Source organism: Podarcis liolepis (genome assembly GCF_965112155.1).
Source record: "Podarcis liolepis genome assembly, chromosome: 9".
NCBI lineage: Eukaryota > Metazoa > Chordata > Lepidosauria > Squamata > Lacertidae > Podarcis > Podarcis liolepis.
The window spans coordinates 13,427,943-13,446,454 of record NC_139564.1 but is presented as its reverse complement, the minus strand read 5'-3'; the positions used below and the strand labels follow the sequence as shown (position 1 = coordinate 13,446,454).

Genomic DNA, 18,512 nt, shown 5'->3' with positions numbered 1-18,512 from the left:
TGGGGCAAATTAAGACTGTGTGGGATGCAGGTGGCGCTGTGGTCTAAACCACAGAGCCTAGGGCTTGCCGATCAGAAGGTCAGCGGTTCGAATCCCCGTGATGGCGTGAGCTCCCGTTGCTTGGTCCCTGCTCCTACCCACCTAGCAGTTCGAAAGCACGTCAAAGTGAAAGTAGATAAACAGGTACCACTCCGGCGGGAAGGTAAACGACGTTTCCGTGCGCTGCTCTGGTTTGCCAGAAGCGGCTTAGTCATGCTAGCCACATGACCCGGAAGCTGTCTGCGGACAAACCCCGGCTCCCTCGGCCTATAGAGTGAGATGAGCGCCACAACCCTAGAGTCGTCTGCAACTGGACCTAATGGCCAGGGGTACATTTACCTTTACCTTAAGAACCTGACTACAACTCCCATCATCCCTGATTAGTGGCCATGCTCCTTGGAGCTGATGAGAGCTGAAGTCAAACAATACCTGGAGAGAACCAGGTTCCCTGATCCCTCGTTTAGAGAGTGACCCCCTTCATTTGTGTGCTTTGAAAGATTACCAGAGGTCAAATTTGCAACAGGTAAGCAGCTACCAACATGATACAGGTGCTTGTCAAACACGAAAGACAAACCTTTATTTACCACAAGTGCGTGGGCGGAAGTGAAGCCAGTTCAGACAGAGGGGCCATGGCTGCTGGTCTTCCATTTCGGCCACAGATTAGTTTAAAGACAACACATGCATTACAAGGTGACAATCACACGGACATTGAATAGATCTGCAGCAAAAGGGACGCTTCCTATCGCTACTCAAGGAAGAAGCTTTATTGCTCAAATGGATTTCATTGGAAATATTTTGTTTCCCAGCATGCAAAGGTTGTAGTGAGAACTGGGATCCTTACGCAGCAGGGTGGATCACATATTCATGTGCACTGTTTCTAACAGCCCTTTATTCCTGAAGAGGCCGCAGAAGAGGCCAAAGCCTTGTTCTGGGCTTCTGCATAGGGCAGGACTACTTTTCCCTAGGACAAAGCCTGCCCACCCCTTGGTCCTACAACATAATGTGAATATAACTTGCTATACTTATGGCCACATCTGCACAATACTATTAAAGCAGTATCATACCCCTTTAACAATCATACGGTGCTACAGTTCCCAGAATTGTTTATCAATCCCCCTTTCCAAGAAATTCTGGGAATTGTTGCTCTGTGAAGTGATATGGGTTCTCCTGAAAACTCTCAGCACCATTAACAAACCACACTTCTGATGGTTTTGGGTGGTGATGAGGAGCCACTACCAAGTTGTATCACAGTGTTTGAAATTTACAATGAGGATGTGGTCTGTTATATTCTGCATTCTGCCTATCTTAAGACATAAGTGTTCCAGGCCATCAGCCATCCAGGTCCTGGCCAGTCACAGAGCTGCTCAGTACTGGCCAAGACTGCTGCAAAATATGCCTTGAAGACAATGCCCTGGTTACAGTGCCTTGCAATAGTATTTACTTACAAGCAAGGAAGTAGTTGTTTGTGTGGAAAATGACACTGCTTTCTCTCAGCATTCGCCCTGTCCGGTGTGGACGAAGTTGTATCTCTTCCACGCAGAACGGAAAGGGGAAGGAGCAGCCTGGAAACAGCTGTATGGCAAGGCACAGCTGCACACTGAATTTGAGGTGATACACACTTGTCTTGGGAGACCAAAAAAAACCATGCAGACTTTGAAAGGGGTCAGTGGGGTGAAAACGTCTGGGGGGAAAAAAGATGACATTTTGGGAATTCAACAGCCACAAAATGGTACAAGTAAAGGGAGAAATGACTGGTGTGATTTGTGGCATCGACGTCACAGGTACTGTCCAATTGATTGCAGCTGCAATGCACAAAACACTCAACCTATCAGTAGATGAAGGGGAGAGATTGTGTTTGCCCACAGTAAAGGGAAAATACAATCCTTCCCTCCCCCGCCAATCTATACATTAGCGATGCTAACGTTGTACAGATTTCCCAAAACACGCTGGGACAGGGGTGGGCAAAATATCGCACCACCTTGGCACAGAAAGCTTCGCCTGGGAAGGCCTTCAAAAGTGTTTACAGCTTTTGGTCTGCAAGTCAGTTCACGCTGCATCCTTATTTCCTCAGCGGATTAGTTAACTCTTAAGCAGAGCAGATAATGCGATCTTTGCATAGCAGGCTGCATTCCAGCATGCAAAACTCGGGGCTTTTGTGTCTCTGCTCCCCGAATCTCTCCATCCTTCACTAAGACAAGCAAGATTGGGGCACGTTCCGGCTAGATAAACGCACCAGAGGAGCAGAACCTGGAAGGGGTGTGGCCAGAGGAAGGGGTGTGGCCTGAGGAGAATCCCATGGGCGGGATAGAGGACTGCATTTGGTCCTGATCCTGATGTCCCCCACGCCTGCTTGTAAACCAAAAACAGCAGAACATAAAAACCTTAAAAGACTTGTTTATTATTTGCAGGACAGGATGAAGCTAAGGGAATGTGTGTCTGAGGTAAACATGCTGGGCACAACCCATGGCAAGGATCTCCTACACAGGAGCCTCTGGAGATGAACGGCGGCTGCGGGTAAACTTAGGCAGCCTCCTTCGTCTCGAGAAGGCCTCCCATGGACAACATCCTCCTGGTGGCTTGCGTGACTTCCACGTGCAATTCCAAAGCTAGGATGTGCTGACAACCAGGGCTTTGCAGCCACTGGGTCCGATGTGTGCCTGCAACACCAGCAGATGTCTCAACCTCACCGGGTTCAAATTCCTGTCGCTGGAAGGCCAAGGATCCCAATGCTCTCAATTCCAAAATTCATGTCACCAGCAATAAACTACCGTATTATAGTACAAGGAGGATTTTGGTCAGGTGTCGCTCCCGTATCATCCTTTCTTTCTTAACAGAAACACAGAAATTTGCTTCTTTAAGTGGAGGACGGCAAGAAGAGTTCGTTGAAAGAGGTTATGAGTCTATAATAAGATTTCTCGTCGTCTGTCAGGCCTGCGTTGCCCGGCCGGACTACTATCGCCACATGCATGTCGACTTCTTCTGCGGCATCTGCCTCTGAGGGGAAAAGAGCAAGAATAATCCATCAGAAGAGGGTGAATCCAGATACACACCACCATCTTATTACTGCTCATATGCTGGAAGAAGGAAAGATGGATAAACCACTCTGGGAACTGTAGCTGTGACAAGCACAGCTCCGTAAGAGGAACAGGGACTTTCCTCGCAACTCACAGCGCCCCTTAATAAACTGCAGTTCCCAAGATTCTCTGGGGGTAGTCGTGACTGTTAAAATCAGTACAGTGGTACCTCGGGTTAAGTACTTAATTCGTTCCGGAGGTCCATTCTTAACCTGAAACTGTTCTTAACCTGAAGCACCACTTTAGCTAATGGGGCCTCCTGCTGCCACTGCACTGCCGGAGCACGATTTCTGTTCTTATCCTGAAGCAAAGTTCTTAACCTGAGGTAATATATCTGGGTTAGCGGAGTCTGTAACCTGAAGCGTATGTAACCCGAGGTACCACTGTATAATCGTGCTTGAAATGGATGCAGTTCACAGTGAACAGCTTCTGGGCAGGCTTACGAGAAGATAAGGATCACAACAACCAAACTTGCTTTCTTACCCCGAGTGACATCCGTCAAGAACAGTATGTTGCTTGTGGAACACCCAATGCTTGCGGCGATCCTCTGGTAACTCACGCTGTCCACTTTCGGGCCTATTTTGGTGTCAAAGTGGCCATCAAAGAGCTGGAAGATTTAGGAAGGACATTTTGTTTTTAAAGGAGAGGCTTCACATTTCTCATGCTCTTCTTTCATTTTTGTGTTAGTATCGTTTTTCTCGCTTGTTGGCTCGGTCTGTTCTTTAACGCAATGTTGCTTAGTTTAAGATGTTAAATTAGGCCAGCTTATTCATACTGTTTTACATTGTACGGACTGACATTTGCATTAACTGATGTTGTGATGATATAGAATAGTTTCTAACGCGTCTACTACTTATTTCATAAAAATTCTACACTGCTCGATTGCAGAAAAAGCGGTTTCTTCCCCCATTTTGCAAAATTTAACAGAAGTTAGAGTCCTGGTTAGATTGTGAAGACCCCTCTAGGCCCTGTTTACACGTGGAGCAGAATGTGGGGGTAAAAACAGCCTGTACCACTTCATGCTGTGAGAGGATATGTGCCCTTAAAAAAAAAAAAGCTCTGATTTAGATTTCAGGATTTTTAATAAATAGTATTTTGCCTTTTTATTTCTGCACTGTGCTGATTTTTTTTTTAAAAAAAATACATTTATTTACATTTTACACATTCTTTATTATTTTTATTTTGACAAAGTAATAATCATAAATAAATGAGTAAAAATGTGCACCCCACCACCGAGACCATTCCATTGTAACTACCCAACCTCCCAAAATTTCAACACCTCTTGCAATGGTTTGACCCCTTTCCGTTTTAACAGTACAAATTCTACTAACACCCTGATTTTTAATGCCAATCAACCTTGTGTTCTTCAGTAAAATCACAGGACACCCAGATGTTTCCAAAACTCTCAATGCAATAAAATTAAAATGCACAGCAGAGCGAAGCGTTCTAGTTCAGCCTGCTCCCCACTGTGCTTGTATTCCACTTGCAAGTAAATTTCATTTTTTTCACTAAATAAAGGAGCATGGAAGAAGGAGGAGATGGGAATTCCTTGAGCTGCAGTGTGAAGTGAAACATTCCAGTCTGCCGCTTAATTCCTTCACTGCATGTCTTCTCTGCTTTTGCCCATTTTATTGTCTCAAGGACATAGAATCACAGCACTGGAAGGGACCATTTAGTTCAACCCCGGTAAGGCGAGCTGTCTCCAGAACATAACCATCAAGGTTACTTGATGGCTTTATCCTCCATCTTGTGAACGCAAACAGACACTCTGCACCTGAGAGAAGTTGGAAGTGAGACCGTTTTAGGGCGGAAGAAGCTGGAAAGACAAAGAAAGGAGACAAACCTTTCAGCGGAGTGCCTACCTCGCAAATATCGCCTTCCGTAGAGTTCCCAAAAAAGAGCTTTTGCGCCTCAACACTCCCAGAGGAATAGATGTAAACTTTCATCCCTGCTTCTCTCCATTTCCTGACTGCTGGAACCACATCATCAAAGAACCTGTAATGGACAGGGAATAGCAATGCATGAGGCAGCAAAATATCTTGAAAAGACAACAGAAGTTCTTGCCTTATTTGTGTGCAGAATTTGCTGGACAGACACATTCCACAAATGCGCAAGAAGACCTGATGCACCTTAGAATTACAGGAACAAAAACGTTCCGATAATAAACGGTGTCCCTCGGGAGGTGGTGGACTCTACTTCCATGCAGGTTTTTAAGCAGAGGTTGGAGGGCTACCTGTCAGGGATGCTTTAGCTGAGATTTCTGGATTGGACCAGATAATCCTCAAGGTTCTTTCTAACTCAACAATTCTATGGTTCTAGGTTTCTATGTGTGTCTCTAAATTATGAAGAGATGTATACAGACACCCATCCCAACACTGGATGATAACAACAACAAGAAGAAGAATCCCATCCTAAAGTATGCTGCTGAAATGAAGAAATCAGGGGTGGGGGAATGGATGTGTGTCCATTCAGTCTTGATACTCAAGATATTCCACTCAGAAACACATCATTGCTTGTTTTAACTCGCTTGTGGGAATAACTCAGAGGCTGTGAAAGAAGGAAGGTTAGCAACAGGAAGAATTAGAGGAACCATCAGAAATGACTATGAAAATAATAATAATTATTATTATTATTTATATCCCGCCCTCCCCAGCCGAAGCTGGGCTCAGGGCGGCTAACAACAATCAAATAATCCCACATTCTAAAAACATTCCATTATAAAATTAATTAAAATCAAATTGATGGCAACCGTTAAGCAAAATTCTGTGCAGATTGCCAGAATAGGGAGTCAAGCTGCGTCCTGACCAAAGGCCTGGTGGAACAGCTCTGTCTTGCAGGCCCTGCGGAAAGATGTCAGTTCCCGCAAGGCCCAGGTCTCTTGTGACAGAGCATTCCACCAGATCGGGGCCACGGCCGAGAAAGCCCTGGCTCTAGTTGAGGCCAGCCTAACCTCTCTGAGGCCTGGGACCTTCAGGGTGTTTTTATTTGCAGACCGTAGGTTCCTCTGTGGGACATACCAGGAGAGGCGGTCCCGTAGGTACGAGGGTCCTAGGCCGTATAGGGCTTTAAAAGGTTAAAACCAGCACCTTAAACCTGATCCTGTACTCCACCAGGAGCCAGTGCAGCTGGTATAGTACCGGATGAATGTGATCTCGCAGCGAAGACCCCATAAGGAGTCTCGCTGTAAAAGCAGTATAAGAAAGAAAAGCAGTATAAGATGATCAGAACCCTCCAAACTTGAAGCATGGGAAGTCCTATTAAAAAATTATAATCTGGCAGAATATTTGGATTATTTGATATGCATTTGTACAATTTGGAATATTTAATGTGATTTGATTGGATTGTTAAAGTGGAAAACTTAATAAAAATGAATTTTTTTAAAAAGATATTCCACTCAGTTCTGATACCCCTAAACTCAGAATTAAGTCATTCTAAGGGTCTGTGTTTTGCACCTGGCCTCAGCAAAAAAACAACAACCCCAGACAAACAGGAAGTTGAATCTGCAAGCCTGAAGTCTGCCCAGTGCTAGGGTCAAAGCCCCATGTTTTCTGCTTTCATGTGCAGATCCCCTCTAAATGTGTGTTTATGGTTGTTTGGAGGGCAGGAGCAATGGGGCAATAACGCACACTGGCCGCTTGTGTCATAAACGCTAGACACTCACTCTCCCTTCAGTCGGCCGTTTTCATATGCTGCTCTCCATATGTGGCCTTGGAGCTGCTTTAGGGCGGTTGTCTTCCTGTCTAAAGACATCTGCCAGTGGACGTTGTCTATGACGGCCTGGATGATGCGCTCCACCTCCTCCTCTCCATCCCTGGTCTCCAGCGGGATGGGCACCACTCCATCCATGTGGGCATCTTCTTCAGCCTTTGGGAAACAGTGAGAAAATGTTATCAGCAGTGATGGGGACTCCTACTTCAAAGAGCCCAGCTGGGTCAGATTCAGAGTCCATCTACTCCAGCATCCTGTTTGCTGAAGATCAGCCAGAGGTCCTTTCCTGCTACCGATGTGCCGTGATTAACATCTTGTGACTTTGTCCTAGACCTGGTGTCCTGACTGCAGCAAGAGAAGACTAGAATACTTGTATACCTGAAGGAGCATCTCCACCCCCATCGCTCAACCCAGACACTGAGGTCCACCTCCAAAGGCCTTCTGGCGGTTTCCTCATTGCAAGACCTGAAGCTACAGGGAACCAAGCAGAGGGCCTTCTCGGTGGTGGCGCCCGCCCTGTGGAATGCTTTCCCATCAGATGTCAAGGAGATAAAGGACGGCATAACTTTTAGAAGATATCTGAAGGCAGTCTTGTTTTAATGGTTGATGTTTTATTGCATTTCTAATATTTTGTTGGGAGCCGCCCAGCATGTCTGGGGAAACCAAGTCAGATGGGCGGCATATAAATAATAAAATCATTGTTATTAGAAGAAGAAGAAAAGGAAGGGATGGCAAACACTTTACCTGTTTTCTCAGAAGGCCGACGTCTTCTTGGCACTCCTCTTCCTCCCAGTGCGCACGAAGGTACTCTCGGATGTTGTCTTTGATGTAGGAAAACAGAGTATCCTGGCGAGACAAAAAGCGAAATGAACACGAGGCAGAAATGTTTCCATCCCTGTACTCGCATCCCTTGCCTGTGAAAAATTTTCCATTTTTAGAGTGACCTCAGCCCTACTCATGTGTTGTTAGCTCACATAGGGCATCGACATGTGGAGCAGCAGTAGTCAACATAGTGCCCTCCATCTGTGGCTGGACTCCAGCTCTTGTGGCGATGGATGATGGGAGTTGTAGTCCAACGACAGCTGGAGACCCCAAGGGTGGGAGAACACTATTCTAAGGGGAAATGGGGATTAGGCCTGAATGTCATTCTTGCAATACAGTGGTACATTGGGTTACGAACTTAATCCGTTTCGGAAGTCCGTTCTTAAACCAAAGCCATTCTTAAACTGAGGCGCGCTTTCCCTAATGAGGCCTCCTGCCGCGGGTGCCCTTCCACTGTTTGGCTTCCGTTCGTAGTCCGAGGTAAAGTTCGCTAACTGGAACACTATTTCTGGTTTTGCAGAGTTTGTATACCGAATAGTTCTTAAACCGGGCTGTTCTTAAACCGAGGTACCACCGTAGAAAGTTATGAGCAGGCGATGCCCCGCTGCAATTCAACTGATATTCTTAACATTTGAAAACGACAAAGCACATTTGCTTCCTGTGCTCTTCCTCGCCCTGTTAGTTCCAATTCCTGGTATTACAGAAGGGCACGTGAGTGCAAAGCCTTCAGCCTGCAACTGTTCAAGTTGCCTTTTGGTTTAAATGCATCGTTCGATAGAGAATTAGCCAAGAGCAGTAGCGGATGGGGGTGCTGGAACAGCCCTCACTTGACCTCCTGGCAGCAGAGGCCCTGCTGCTTCCTGGGAAGGAGACGGGCAAAGTGGTGGGAAAACAGGCGCGGTGAAAATGCAATGGCAGGAGCACTGGTTGGTACTGGCAGTGCATTTGCACTATGCTGACCCCTGTGGCGATCACAAAGGATCCCCGAATATTTCACCGTCTATTGATCCCTGTGCCACCACTTTCTTTCTTGCTGCCACCACCCAGGCCCTACCAGGGACAATATTGAGTCCAGTCAGGGTTAAACTGGAATATAAACTTCTGTTTATTTATTGCAGTTTAACAAGCGTGTGGTTTCATAAACAGTATCGGTCAATTACAATCATGGGATGCCTATCCAGCCCTATAACTTCCGCTACCTGCTCTCACTCACTAAACCACCTCTCAGATATTTACTTGTCTACCTAGCTCCTAACTGTTCCTGACTCAACTTATTTCACTATCCTAACTCAACCTACCCACAGACTCTATCCCAATTCACTCCCACTCCAACCAACCACCCAACTCCCAACGAACTCCTCCCTTTGCCCCTCCCAGAGTTGGTTTTATAGTCCCTCTGACTCCACCCCCTGGGTTCTGATTGGGTAACCTGTTTAACTATTTCACCTCCAGCACTCTCATATGTTAACGGCAACCCCCCCAACCCTCTCCTTCTCTGTAACCAGCAGTGACTCAGCTGTCAGGAAGCCAGGGGAGCACCACTGGTCCTTCTACTCCTGGTCAAGAGTGAAATGCAGGGTAGCTCTGAGACGCTTTTCAGAATAGGAATGATGGCAACATCTGCTAGATCACCTGGCTAACTGGCAGGCTCTCCTTCCTCTGGCAATAATGAGGTTTCAAGTTTGCTTACGATGCATAAGCACAGAGAATTCATAGAATCATAGAATCATAGAATCATAGAGTTGGAAGAGACCACAAGGGCCATCGAGTCCAACCCCCTGCCAAGCAGGAAACACCATCAGAGCACTCCTGACATATGGTTGTCAAGCCTCTGCTTAAAGACCTCCAAAGTAGGAGACTCCACCACACTCCTTGGCAGCAAATTCCACTGTCGAACAGCTCTTACTGTCAGGAAGTTCTTCCTAATGTTTAGGTGGAATCTTCTTTCTTGTAGTTTGGATCCATTGCTCCGTGTCCGCTTCTCTGGAGCAGCAGAAAACAACCTTTCTCCCTCCTCTATGTGACATCCTTTTATATATTTGAACATGGCTATCATATCACCCCTTAACCTCCTCTTCTCCAGGCTAAACATGCCCAGCTCCCTTAGCCGTTCCTCATAAGGCATCGTTTCCAGGCCTTTGACCATTTTGGTTGCCCTCCTCTGGACACGTTCCAGTTTGTCAGTGTCCTTCTTGAATTGTGGTGCCCAGAACTGGACACAGTACTCCAGGTGAGGTCTGACCAGAGCAGAATACAGTGGCACTATTACTTCCCTTGATCTAGATGCTATACTCCTATTGATGCAGCCCAGAATTGCATTGGCTTTTTTAGCTGCCGCGTCACACTGTTGGCTCATGTCAAGTTTGTGGTCAACCAAGACTCCTAGATCCTTTTCACATGTACTGCTCTCAAGCCAGGTGTCACCCATCTTGTATTTGTGCCTCTCATTTTTTTTGCCCAAGTGCAATACTTTACATTTCTCCCTGCTAAAATTCATCTTGTTTGCTTTTGCCCAGTTCTCTAATCTGTCAAGGTCATTTTGAAGTGTGATCCTGTCCTCTGGGGTGTTAGCCACCCCTCCCAGTTTGGTGTCATCTGCAAATTTGATCAGGATGCCCTTGAGTCCATCATCCAAGTCGTTGATAAAGATGTTGAATAAGACCGGGCCCAAGACAGAACCCTGTGGCACCCCACTAGTCACTTTTCTCCAGGATGAAGAGGAACCATTGATGAGCACCCTTTGGGTTCGGTCAGTCAGCCAGTTACAAATCCACTGAGTGGTAGCATAGTCAAGACCGCATTTTACCAGCTTCTTTACAAGAATATCATGGGGCACCTTGTCAAATGCCTTGCTGAAATCAAGGTAGGCTACATCCACTGCGTTCCCTTCATCTACCAGGCTTGTAATTCTGTCAAAAAACGAGATCAGGTTAGTCTGACATGACTTATTTTTCAGAAATCCATGCTGACTATTGGTGATCACAGCATTCCTTTCTAGGTGCTCACAGACTGTTTGCTTAATGATCTGTTCCAGAATCTTCCCTGCTATTGATGTCAGACTGACTGGGCGGTAATTATTTGGGTCCTCTCTTTTCCCCTTTTTGAAAATAGGGACAACATTTGCCCTCCTCCAGTCTGCCGGGACTTCGCCTGTTCTCCAGGAATTCTCAAAGATGACTGCCAGTGGTTCTGAGATCACATCTGCCAGTTCTTTTAATACTCTTGGATGCAGTTCATCTGGCCCTGGAGACTTGAATACATCTAATCTAGCCAAATATTCTTGTACTATCTCCTTAGTTATTCTGGGCTGTGTTTCCTTTGCTGAATCATTTGCTCCAAATTCTTCAGGTCGGGCATTGTTTTCTTTATCGGAGAAGACTGAGGCAAAGAAGGCATTGAGGAGTTCAGCCCTTTCTGTGTCCCCTGTTTGCATTTCACCATCTTCTCCTCTGAGTGACCCCACTGTTTCTTTGTTCTTCCTTTTGCTACGAACATACCCATAAAAGCCTTTTTTGTTGCTTTTAACCTCTCTAGCAAGCCTGAGTTCATTCTGTGCTTTAGCTTTTCTGACTTTGTGTCTACACGTGCTGGCTATTTGTTTGAATTCCTCTTTGGTGGTTTCCCCCCTTTTCCATTTTTTGTACACATCCTTTTTTAATCTTAATTCAGTTAAAAGTTCTTTAGATAGCCACCCTGGTTTCTTTAGGCACCTTCCATGTTTCCGTCTCATTGGTATTGCCTGACGTTGTGCTTTTAGTATCTCCCTCTTAACAAACTCCCAGCCATCATGAACTCCCTTTCCTTTTAGTATTGCTGTCCATGGGATCTCACCCAGCACTTCCCTAAGTTTTATGAAGTCGGCTTTCTTAAAGTCAAGAAATTGAGTCCTAGTATGCTTGGCTGCTACTTTCCGCTGTATAGTAAACTTCAGAAGAGCATGATCACTCGCGCCTAATGATCCTTCCACATCTACCCCACTAACCAGGTCATCAACATTGGTTAGGACCAGATCTAAAATGGCTGTTCCTCTTGTTGCTTCTCCCACTTTCTGGACAATGAAGTTGTCTGCAAGGCCAGTGAGGAATCTGTTTGACCTTATGCTCTTGGCTGAGTTTGACGTCCAACAAATATCCGGGTAATTGAAGTCCCCCATTACTACTATCTCCCTTCCTTTTGCATGCTTGGCCATCTGTTCCAGGAAGGCAGCATCTATGTCCTCCGTTTGGCTTGGGGATCTATAGTAAACTCCCACAATGAGGTCTCTGTTATTCTTCTCTCCCTTAATTTTGACCCAAATGCTCTCACTTTGGCTTTGAGGTTCTAAATCTTGGATCTCTTCACAGGTATACACATCCCTGACATATAACGCCACTCCTCCTCCTTTCTTGTCTGGTCTGTTTCTCTGAAATAGATTGTATCCCCCCATTATTACATTCCAATCGTGGGACTTATCCCACCAGGTTTCAGTGATGCCTATTATGTCATATTTAGTTTGCTGTACCAAGAGCTCAAGCTCATCTTGTTTATTTCCCATGCTTTGCGCATTAGTGTACAGACATTGAAGTCCATTAATCATTCCCCCGTGTCTCTTATTTAAGGATTTTTTCCTCCCTCCACTAGGTCCGCGTGCTGTTTGCTCCATTTGGTCTATGACATTTGGATGATCATCTTCATTAATTGATAGACTCCTACCTTCAGGAGCACTGTCTCCCTCCCCCACATTAGTCAGTTTAAAGCCCTCCTGATGAGGTTTCTGAGATTTTTGGCAAAAACATTTCTCCCAACCGTTGTGAGGTGCAGCCCATCACTTGCCAGAAGTCCATCTTCAAGAAACTGCAGTCCGTGATCTAAGAATCCAAACCGTTCCTGTTTACACCATTTGCGAAGCCAGCTGTTCACTTCCACTATTTTCCCCTCTCTCCCTGGGCCACGTCGTTCAACTGGGAGGACAGACGAGATGACAATTTGTGCATTTAGTTGCTTCAATTTCCTGCCGAGAGCCTCGTAGTCTCTTTTGATCTTCTGGAGGCTATTGTTTGCAGTGTCATTGGTTCCCACATGAACCAAGAGGAAGGGGTATTCGTCAGTGGGTTTTATGATTTTTTGCAGTCGTTCAGTTACATCTTGGATCTTAGCCCCGGGGAGACAGCACACTTCCCGAGACATCTTGTCAGGCCCACAGATCACTGCTTCTGTTCCCCTCAGTAGGGAATCCCCTATCACCACTACACGCCTCCTCTTGGGTTTGGTCGGGGTTCTTCTGTGAGCTGTCTGTTCCAAGGTCGCCTGCACATTCCCTGAGGACTGACTTTGCTGCTCGTCTTCATATACCTGATCGACTGTAATGAGGGAGAGATCCTCAAATGGAGTCTGCTCTTCGTCTTCCATGCTAGGGGAGAGGACCTCAAAGCGATTGTGTATTTCTAAACAATCAGAGTGAACCCTGGGCCTCCTACTTCTTTGAGTCACGTTTCTCCATATATCTGGCTCCTGTGTTGCTGAACTATCCTCCTTCTCAGGGGAGTCCCCTGTCTCCTCTCTGGTGGAGACGGTGTGCTCTGTTGCTTCCAAGAAGAGCTCCAGCTCTCTAATTCTTTGGAGCGTAGCTACACGTTCCTCCAGTTGCTGAACTTTGTCTTTTAAAAGGGCAATCAACATGCAATTGCTGCAGGTAAAGCTGCCTGCAACCTTTGGCAAGATGGCAAACATTGCGCAGGAATCGCAGGCGACTGCAGCTGTTCCCTCCCCTTCCATCTTGAGATCGTGTCGTTCGGGGTGGCTACCGAGGTCCTCCATCATAAAAAGCTTGAGGACAGGACAAATAACTTCCCCTCCACACACACACACACAAAAAACACCTAGGTTTCCCCCACAAACGTTTGAGACTAGCTCCCCTAAATCTAAAAGATGGGTATAACTGCGCGCGCCGCTAGGCGCGCGCCGCTGCCCTGCAGCCTCTGATAAGCTCCTCCCACAGCTAATCCCCTGCCTCAACAGAAACCCTGCCCCCTCTGACCTTTACACAGGGAAAACAGCTAATCAGCCACAAAGAAACACACACACACAAGAAAACCCTTTTTTCTCCTTCTTCAACTCTGCCCTGCAGCCTCTGATAAGCTCCTCCCACAGCTAATCCCCTGCCTCAACAGAAACCCTGCCCCCTCTGACCTTTACACAGGGAAAACAGCTAATCAGCCACAAAGAAACACACACACACAAGAAAACCCTTTTTGCTCCTTCTTCAACTCTGCCCTGCAGCCTCTGATAAGCTCCTCCCACAGCTAATCCCCTGCCTCAACAGAAACCCTGCCCCCTCTGACCTTTACGCAGGGAAAACAGCTAATCAGCCACAAAGAAACACACACACACAAGAAAACCCTTTTTTCTCCTTCTTCAACTCTGCCCTGCAGCCTCTGATAAGCTCCTCCCACAGCTAATCCCCTGCCTCAACAGAAACCCTGCCCCCTCTGACCTTTACACAGGGAAAACAGCTAATCAGCCACAAAGAAACACACACACACAAGAAAACCCTTTTTGCTCCTTCTTCAACTCTGCCCTGCAGCCTCTAAAAAGGATAAGCAGAGGCTAGATACGTCTTTCCTTTTATTTGATGGGGGTACGGCTTCACACAAGCAGTGGTAACGTTTCTTTGCAAGGTTGTTTTGCATTTCTAATTAAAGCTGCCGCTGGATGAACCTTTTTTTTGTGAAACTCAGTATGTTTCACAAGTTGACGTTATGCAGTCGGAAGCAAAAACCACCGAGTTCAATGGGGTTTGTTCCCAGGAAACATTGTACAGGATTGCAGACATGCTGGTCCTAATCAACCGGGTATTGAGTTACGTACTGTTGCTTTTGGGATGCTTGTATGCATGTTTAAATAATGCGTCAATACAGATGCCTGAATTTCGGGATATTTCTTGGGAGTGTTGGGATGGAAGCTCCAATAGGATAGCTGGAGATGAGGTGTTATAGCTGCTATTACTGAGTATCAGGATAAGTGCCAGTTTAAGGAACCGCTAGACTGGGCAGAGCCAATTAAACAGGGAACAAAAAGTCTGGCATTTGCAGTTCATGTCCAGGGGCAATGGACCTGCTAATTGACAAATGATGCAGCCTTCAAGTCAGGTAGGAAATCAAGTTCAAGGTTGGCTGCTCATGCTGCAAAAATCAACTTGGAGAGAAAAAAAGTATTCTCAAAAGAGACTCCTAGTCCCTCAAAATTCTAAGGTTACTTTGAGAATAAAAAAGGCCAATTTGGTTCAAAAGGATAAACTCTTTCTTTAATAAGCTTTTCAGGGCAATGGGCCTCTTTTCCCCTCAAAAAGCTCCTCTTAACGCCTATTCACATACTCCCAGACCAGGTTTTGCTAGAGCCGGGTTTTCCAAACTTGGGTCCCCAGCTGTAGGACTACAACTCCCATCATTCCTGACCGCTGGCTCTGCCAGCTAGGGATGATGGGAGTTGTAGTCCAACAACAGCTGGCGACTCAAGTTTGAGAAACCCAGCGCTAGAGGACAGAAGTAACGGGAAACATAGCAGTCATTATATTAGCAAAGCTGGGGATTCATTTGAGGTGGCGTTCCAGGTAATGAAGTCAATAGGAGGGACCAGAAAGCATCAGGCGAACTTCTGAATGTCAGAAAGAACATTTCTGGCACAACAATAATAGTTCTCTCTTTCTCTCTGTGTGTGTATGTGTTAAGGCAAAATACAGTGTCAGTAAGAAGCCTACTGTGTAACTGTGACCTAATTTCCTAAGTATTTGATGTGACAGCTCACAGCTCACTCACGTTTATATAGCAGGAGTGTGAGCAGAAGAAATAGAAGCCCTAAATTCTTAAGATTATGAAGTGTTTGTTCTACTTACAAAAAGAAAAAGAAAAAGAAAAGGCAAGGGTATACAGGGCCTTTAGTCCTTTTGGGTATTTATTAAAAATTTTAACAACATAGAAGCCCAGTCCCAAATGTCTTCACTTAGGAAACACAGGCCTTATACAACGTCCATCTTGGTCCACATAGTCCAGTTCAGTGGTACGTTGGTTCTCAAATTTAATGCATTCCAGAAGTCCGTTCCAAAACCAAAGCATTCCAAAACCAAGGCACGCTTTCCCATAGAAAGTAATGCAAAATGGATTAATCCTTCCAGACTTTTAAAAACAACCCCTAAAACAGCAACTGAACATGAATTTTACTCTCTAACGAGACCATTGATCCATAAAATGAAAGCAATGAACCATGTGCTGCAGTCACACAATCAATCAATCAATCAGTAGCTGAACTGGGTTCCACACAGTCACAAAAACAAAACGAAAAGAGCCGCAAAAACAAAAAACGCAAAATAAAGAGCAAGAACAGACAGACTTCAGCGTAACGCTCAAAACGAAAGTGTGGCACTCAAAACGGAAGCATGGCACTCAAATTGGGAAGTGTAACACTCAGAACAGAGCACGTTTGGCATCTGAAAAAAGTTCGCAAACCAGAACACTTACTTTGGGTTTGCAGTGCTTGGGTTCCAAGCTGTTTGAGTACCAAGGCGTTTGAGAACCAAGGTACCACTGTAATGTCCACACTGGTGGGTAGTTGGCTCTCCAGAGTTTCAGGCATAGGAAATTCCCAGCCCTACTCAGTGAAGCCAGGGATTGCATTTGAGACCTTCTGCATGCATGCAAAACAGGTGCTTTACCACTGACATTTCCCCGGTGACATTTAACGGCAGTAGTATAGTGAACACCGCCCTGAAAGAGAACCCTGTGTCATCTTAAACTGAACAGATGTAGATTCACCTTTTGTGGATTTATAACCCTCTGCAGGTGTGTTAAGCGTTATTCTCTGCTGGCAAATTTATAAACATGGGTAAAGAAAAATGATGCAAACTGCAGAGGCCAGAAATTCAAAGCAACGCAGGAAGCTCATATACTGTATTTACGTTTCATGGCCTTTTGCCCCTTCTGTTTAATAACTCTCTGGATGTGTCTGTGTACATGTGTGTGCATATTACATATCTGACAACAGGCAGTAGTGCTTGATGCAATTAAATAAGGTCCCCGCTACAAAAGCACATGCAACAATACTATTTATGTGTATGCCACCATATGCATGTGCGGTGTTGTACAAAATTCAAGAAGGCAGATACCCTGCCCTGAGGCTTTTTTCTGGCCCACGTAGGACCAGTCTGGATTGTTGGCCTTGGTGAAGATTTGACATTTTCTCCCCACAAACGTAAAAAATCTATTTTTTATGGCAAAAAAATATTGGCTTACAATTTAAACACATCCTCTCGACTAAATTGTGGGTGGTTATTACCCTAACAGATCACTGGGAATGGAGCTGAGAATGGTATTTATTATAACCAAGAGATGCGCACATGAAAAGGATTTTTTTTTTTTAAAGTACACAGTGGGAAAAGTACTTACATTTAATTCCACATTCTCTCAAGATTAAGTCACAAAGTAGTGAAATCTTTCCCCGAAATAGCACTGGATAAGCTCCCCATCATTCTAGACCAAAAACTGTCTTACAGATAAAAACAGCACAATTGCAGCAGAGGGGGTGGGGAGTGCCTGTTTCTACCATGTGTTTTTGCGATGCCCCCCCCCAGGTCAACAAATCTATAGACCCTATCGGTAGCTTTTCACAGACCAAGAGAACAAAACGCAGCATTCTGCTACTGTCAACTTTCTTAAAAGGTTGCTTTGTATCTTTCTCCATGCCTCCAGGTTTCCCTAAACGCAGATGCTAAACGTTATGTGATTACAGAGGGAAACTGCCATACCCGTGCCAAGAAAAGCGAATGTGGGGAGGCTAATGTGCCCCGGCGTTTGTTTACTCGGAAGGGGAAAGCGGCCTCACCTGCGCCCAAGGGAGTTGGGGGGAGCGCAGGCTGCGGCTTCCGACGGCCCGATCCAAACCTCCCCCCCCCCCAAAAAAAATCAGTGTCAGATGCGCATCCGACGGCGGGGCCTTTCTGCTCCCTCTGCCTCCACCCACCCAAAATCTTCACCTTGACAAACGCGATGGGTGTCGTCGTGCCTTCGATGTCCAGGAGGAGCACGCTGACTTCTGCGGGGACGGCGAAGCCCACCATGTCCACCGCGGGGGCCCCCCGAGCCGAGGGGGTGGAAGCTGCTGGCTGCGCGCACGGCAGCGCGGAAGAAGCCGATCCAAGCGCACAAGCGCGCGCGGACCCTCCCCGGAAAGCGGCTTCACTGGGACGCGGCGTCGGAGGGGAAACGTCGGGAGGAGCCGCGGGGAACTGGCGAGAGAGAGAGAGGAGGGGATCGGGCGCACCACGTGGCTGGAAGCGGAGTCGCCGCTGCATCCGGATCGCGGGAGCCCGATTGGCTGCCGCGAATGGACGGGGAGGCGGAGTGGCCGTAATGCGGCGCGCAGGGGGAGGAGGGGGCAGCGGCTGGAAGCGGCTGGGCGCATTCGCCGTGCGCTCTGCTGCGCGCACCGTCCAGGGCGCGCGCGCGCTCCTCTGCTCCGCGGGGCTTGCTCGCAAGGAAGAGCGCGCACATCGCCGCGGAGCAAGACCCCGCCGTGGCTAGTGGGGGGGATTCCTCTCGTGCAAGCGCGCGGGGTTGGTTAAGGTGCAAACCGCCTTCCGAGGGAGCGCCTGAAATGCGCGGCGCGTTTTTGGAAAGCCGTTAAAAGGATCTGCATAGGAATTCAACCAAGGGGAAGCGATGAAGTCACTTAACAATGTTAATAATTGTAATTTTAATAAGGTTATGATTTATGTTTGTTTGTTTATAATTTTGTGAAAATAATTTTTTTGGGGGGGGGAAATGAAATGCGCGGCGCGTCACCATCACCATATCGATATTAACAATTGGTAATAAGTCAGGCCTCGGGCTGCGTAACGCG

General features: G+C 46.5%; 1 protein-coding gene across 2 annotated transcripts; it reads right to left on the bottom strand.

The window, feature by feature from the left end:
* Positions 1-591: 591 nt before the first annotated feature.
* On the bottom strand, positions 592-18,474 carry ENOPH1 (enolase-phosphatase 1). 2 transcript variants are annotated; one of them, XM_083458969.1, is made up of 6 exons: positions 17,647-18,474; positions 7,566-7,667; positions 6,775-6,977; positions 4,976-5,108; positions 3,597-3,720; positions 592-3,033 (listed from the first exon to the last, which is right to left on the bottom strand). In XM_083458969.1, exons 1-6 carry the CDS (start codon positions 17,962-17,964, stop codon positions 2,894-2,896), a joined length of 1,020 nt encoding a protein of 339 aa, XP_083315095.1. In that variant the 5' UTR covers positions 17,965-18,474; the 3' UTR covers positions 592-2,893. The 2 variants fall into 2 exon arrangements, with proteins under 2 accessions (XP_083315095.1, XP_083315096.1); XM_083458970.1 differs by lacking the exon at positions 17,647-18,474 and adding an exon at positions 16,136-16,376.
* Positions 18,475-18,512: the final 38 nt, after the last annotated feature.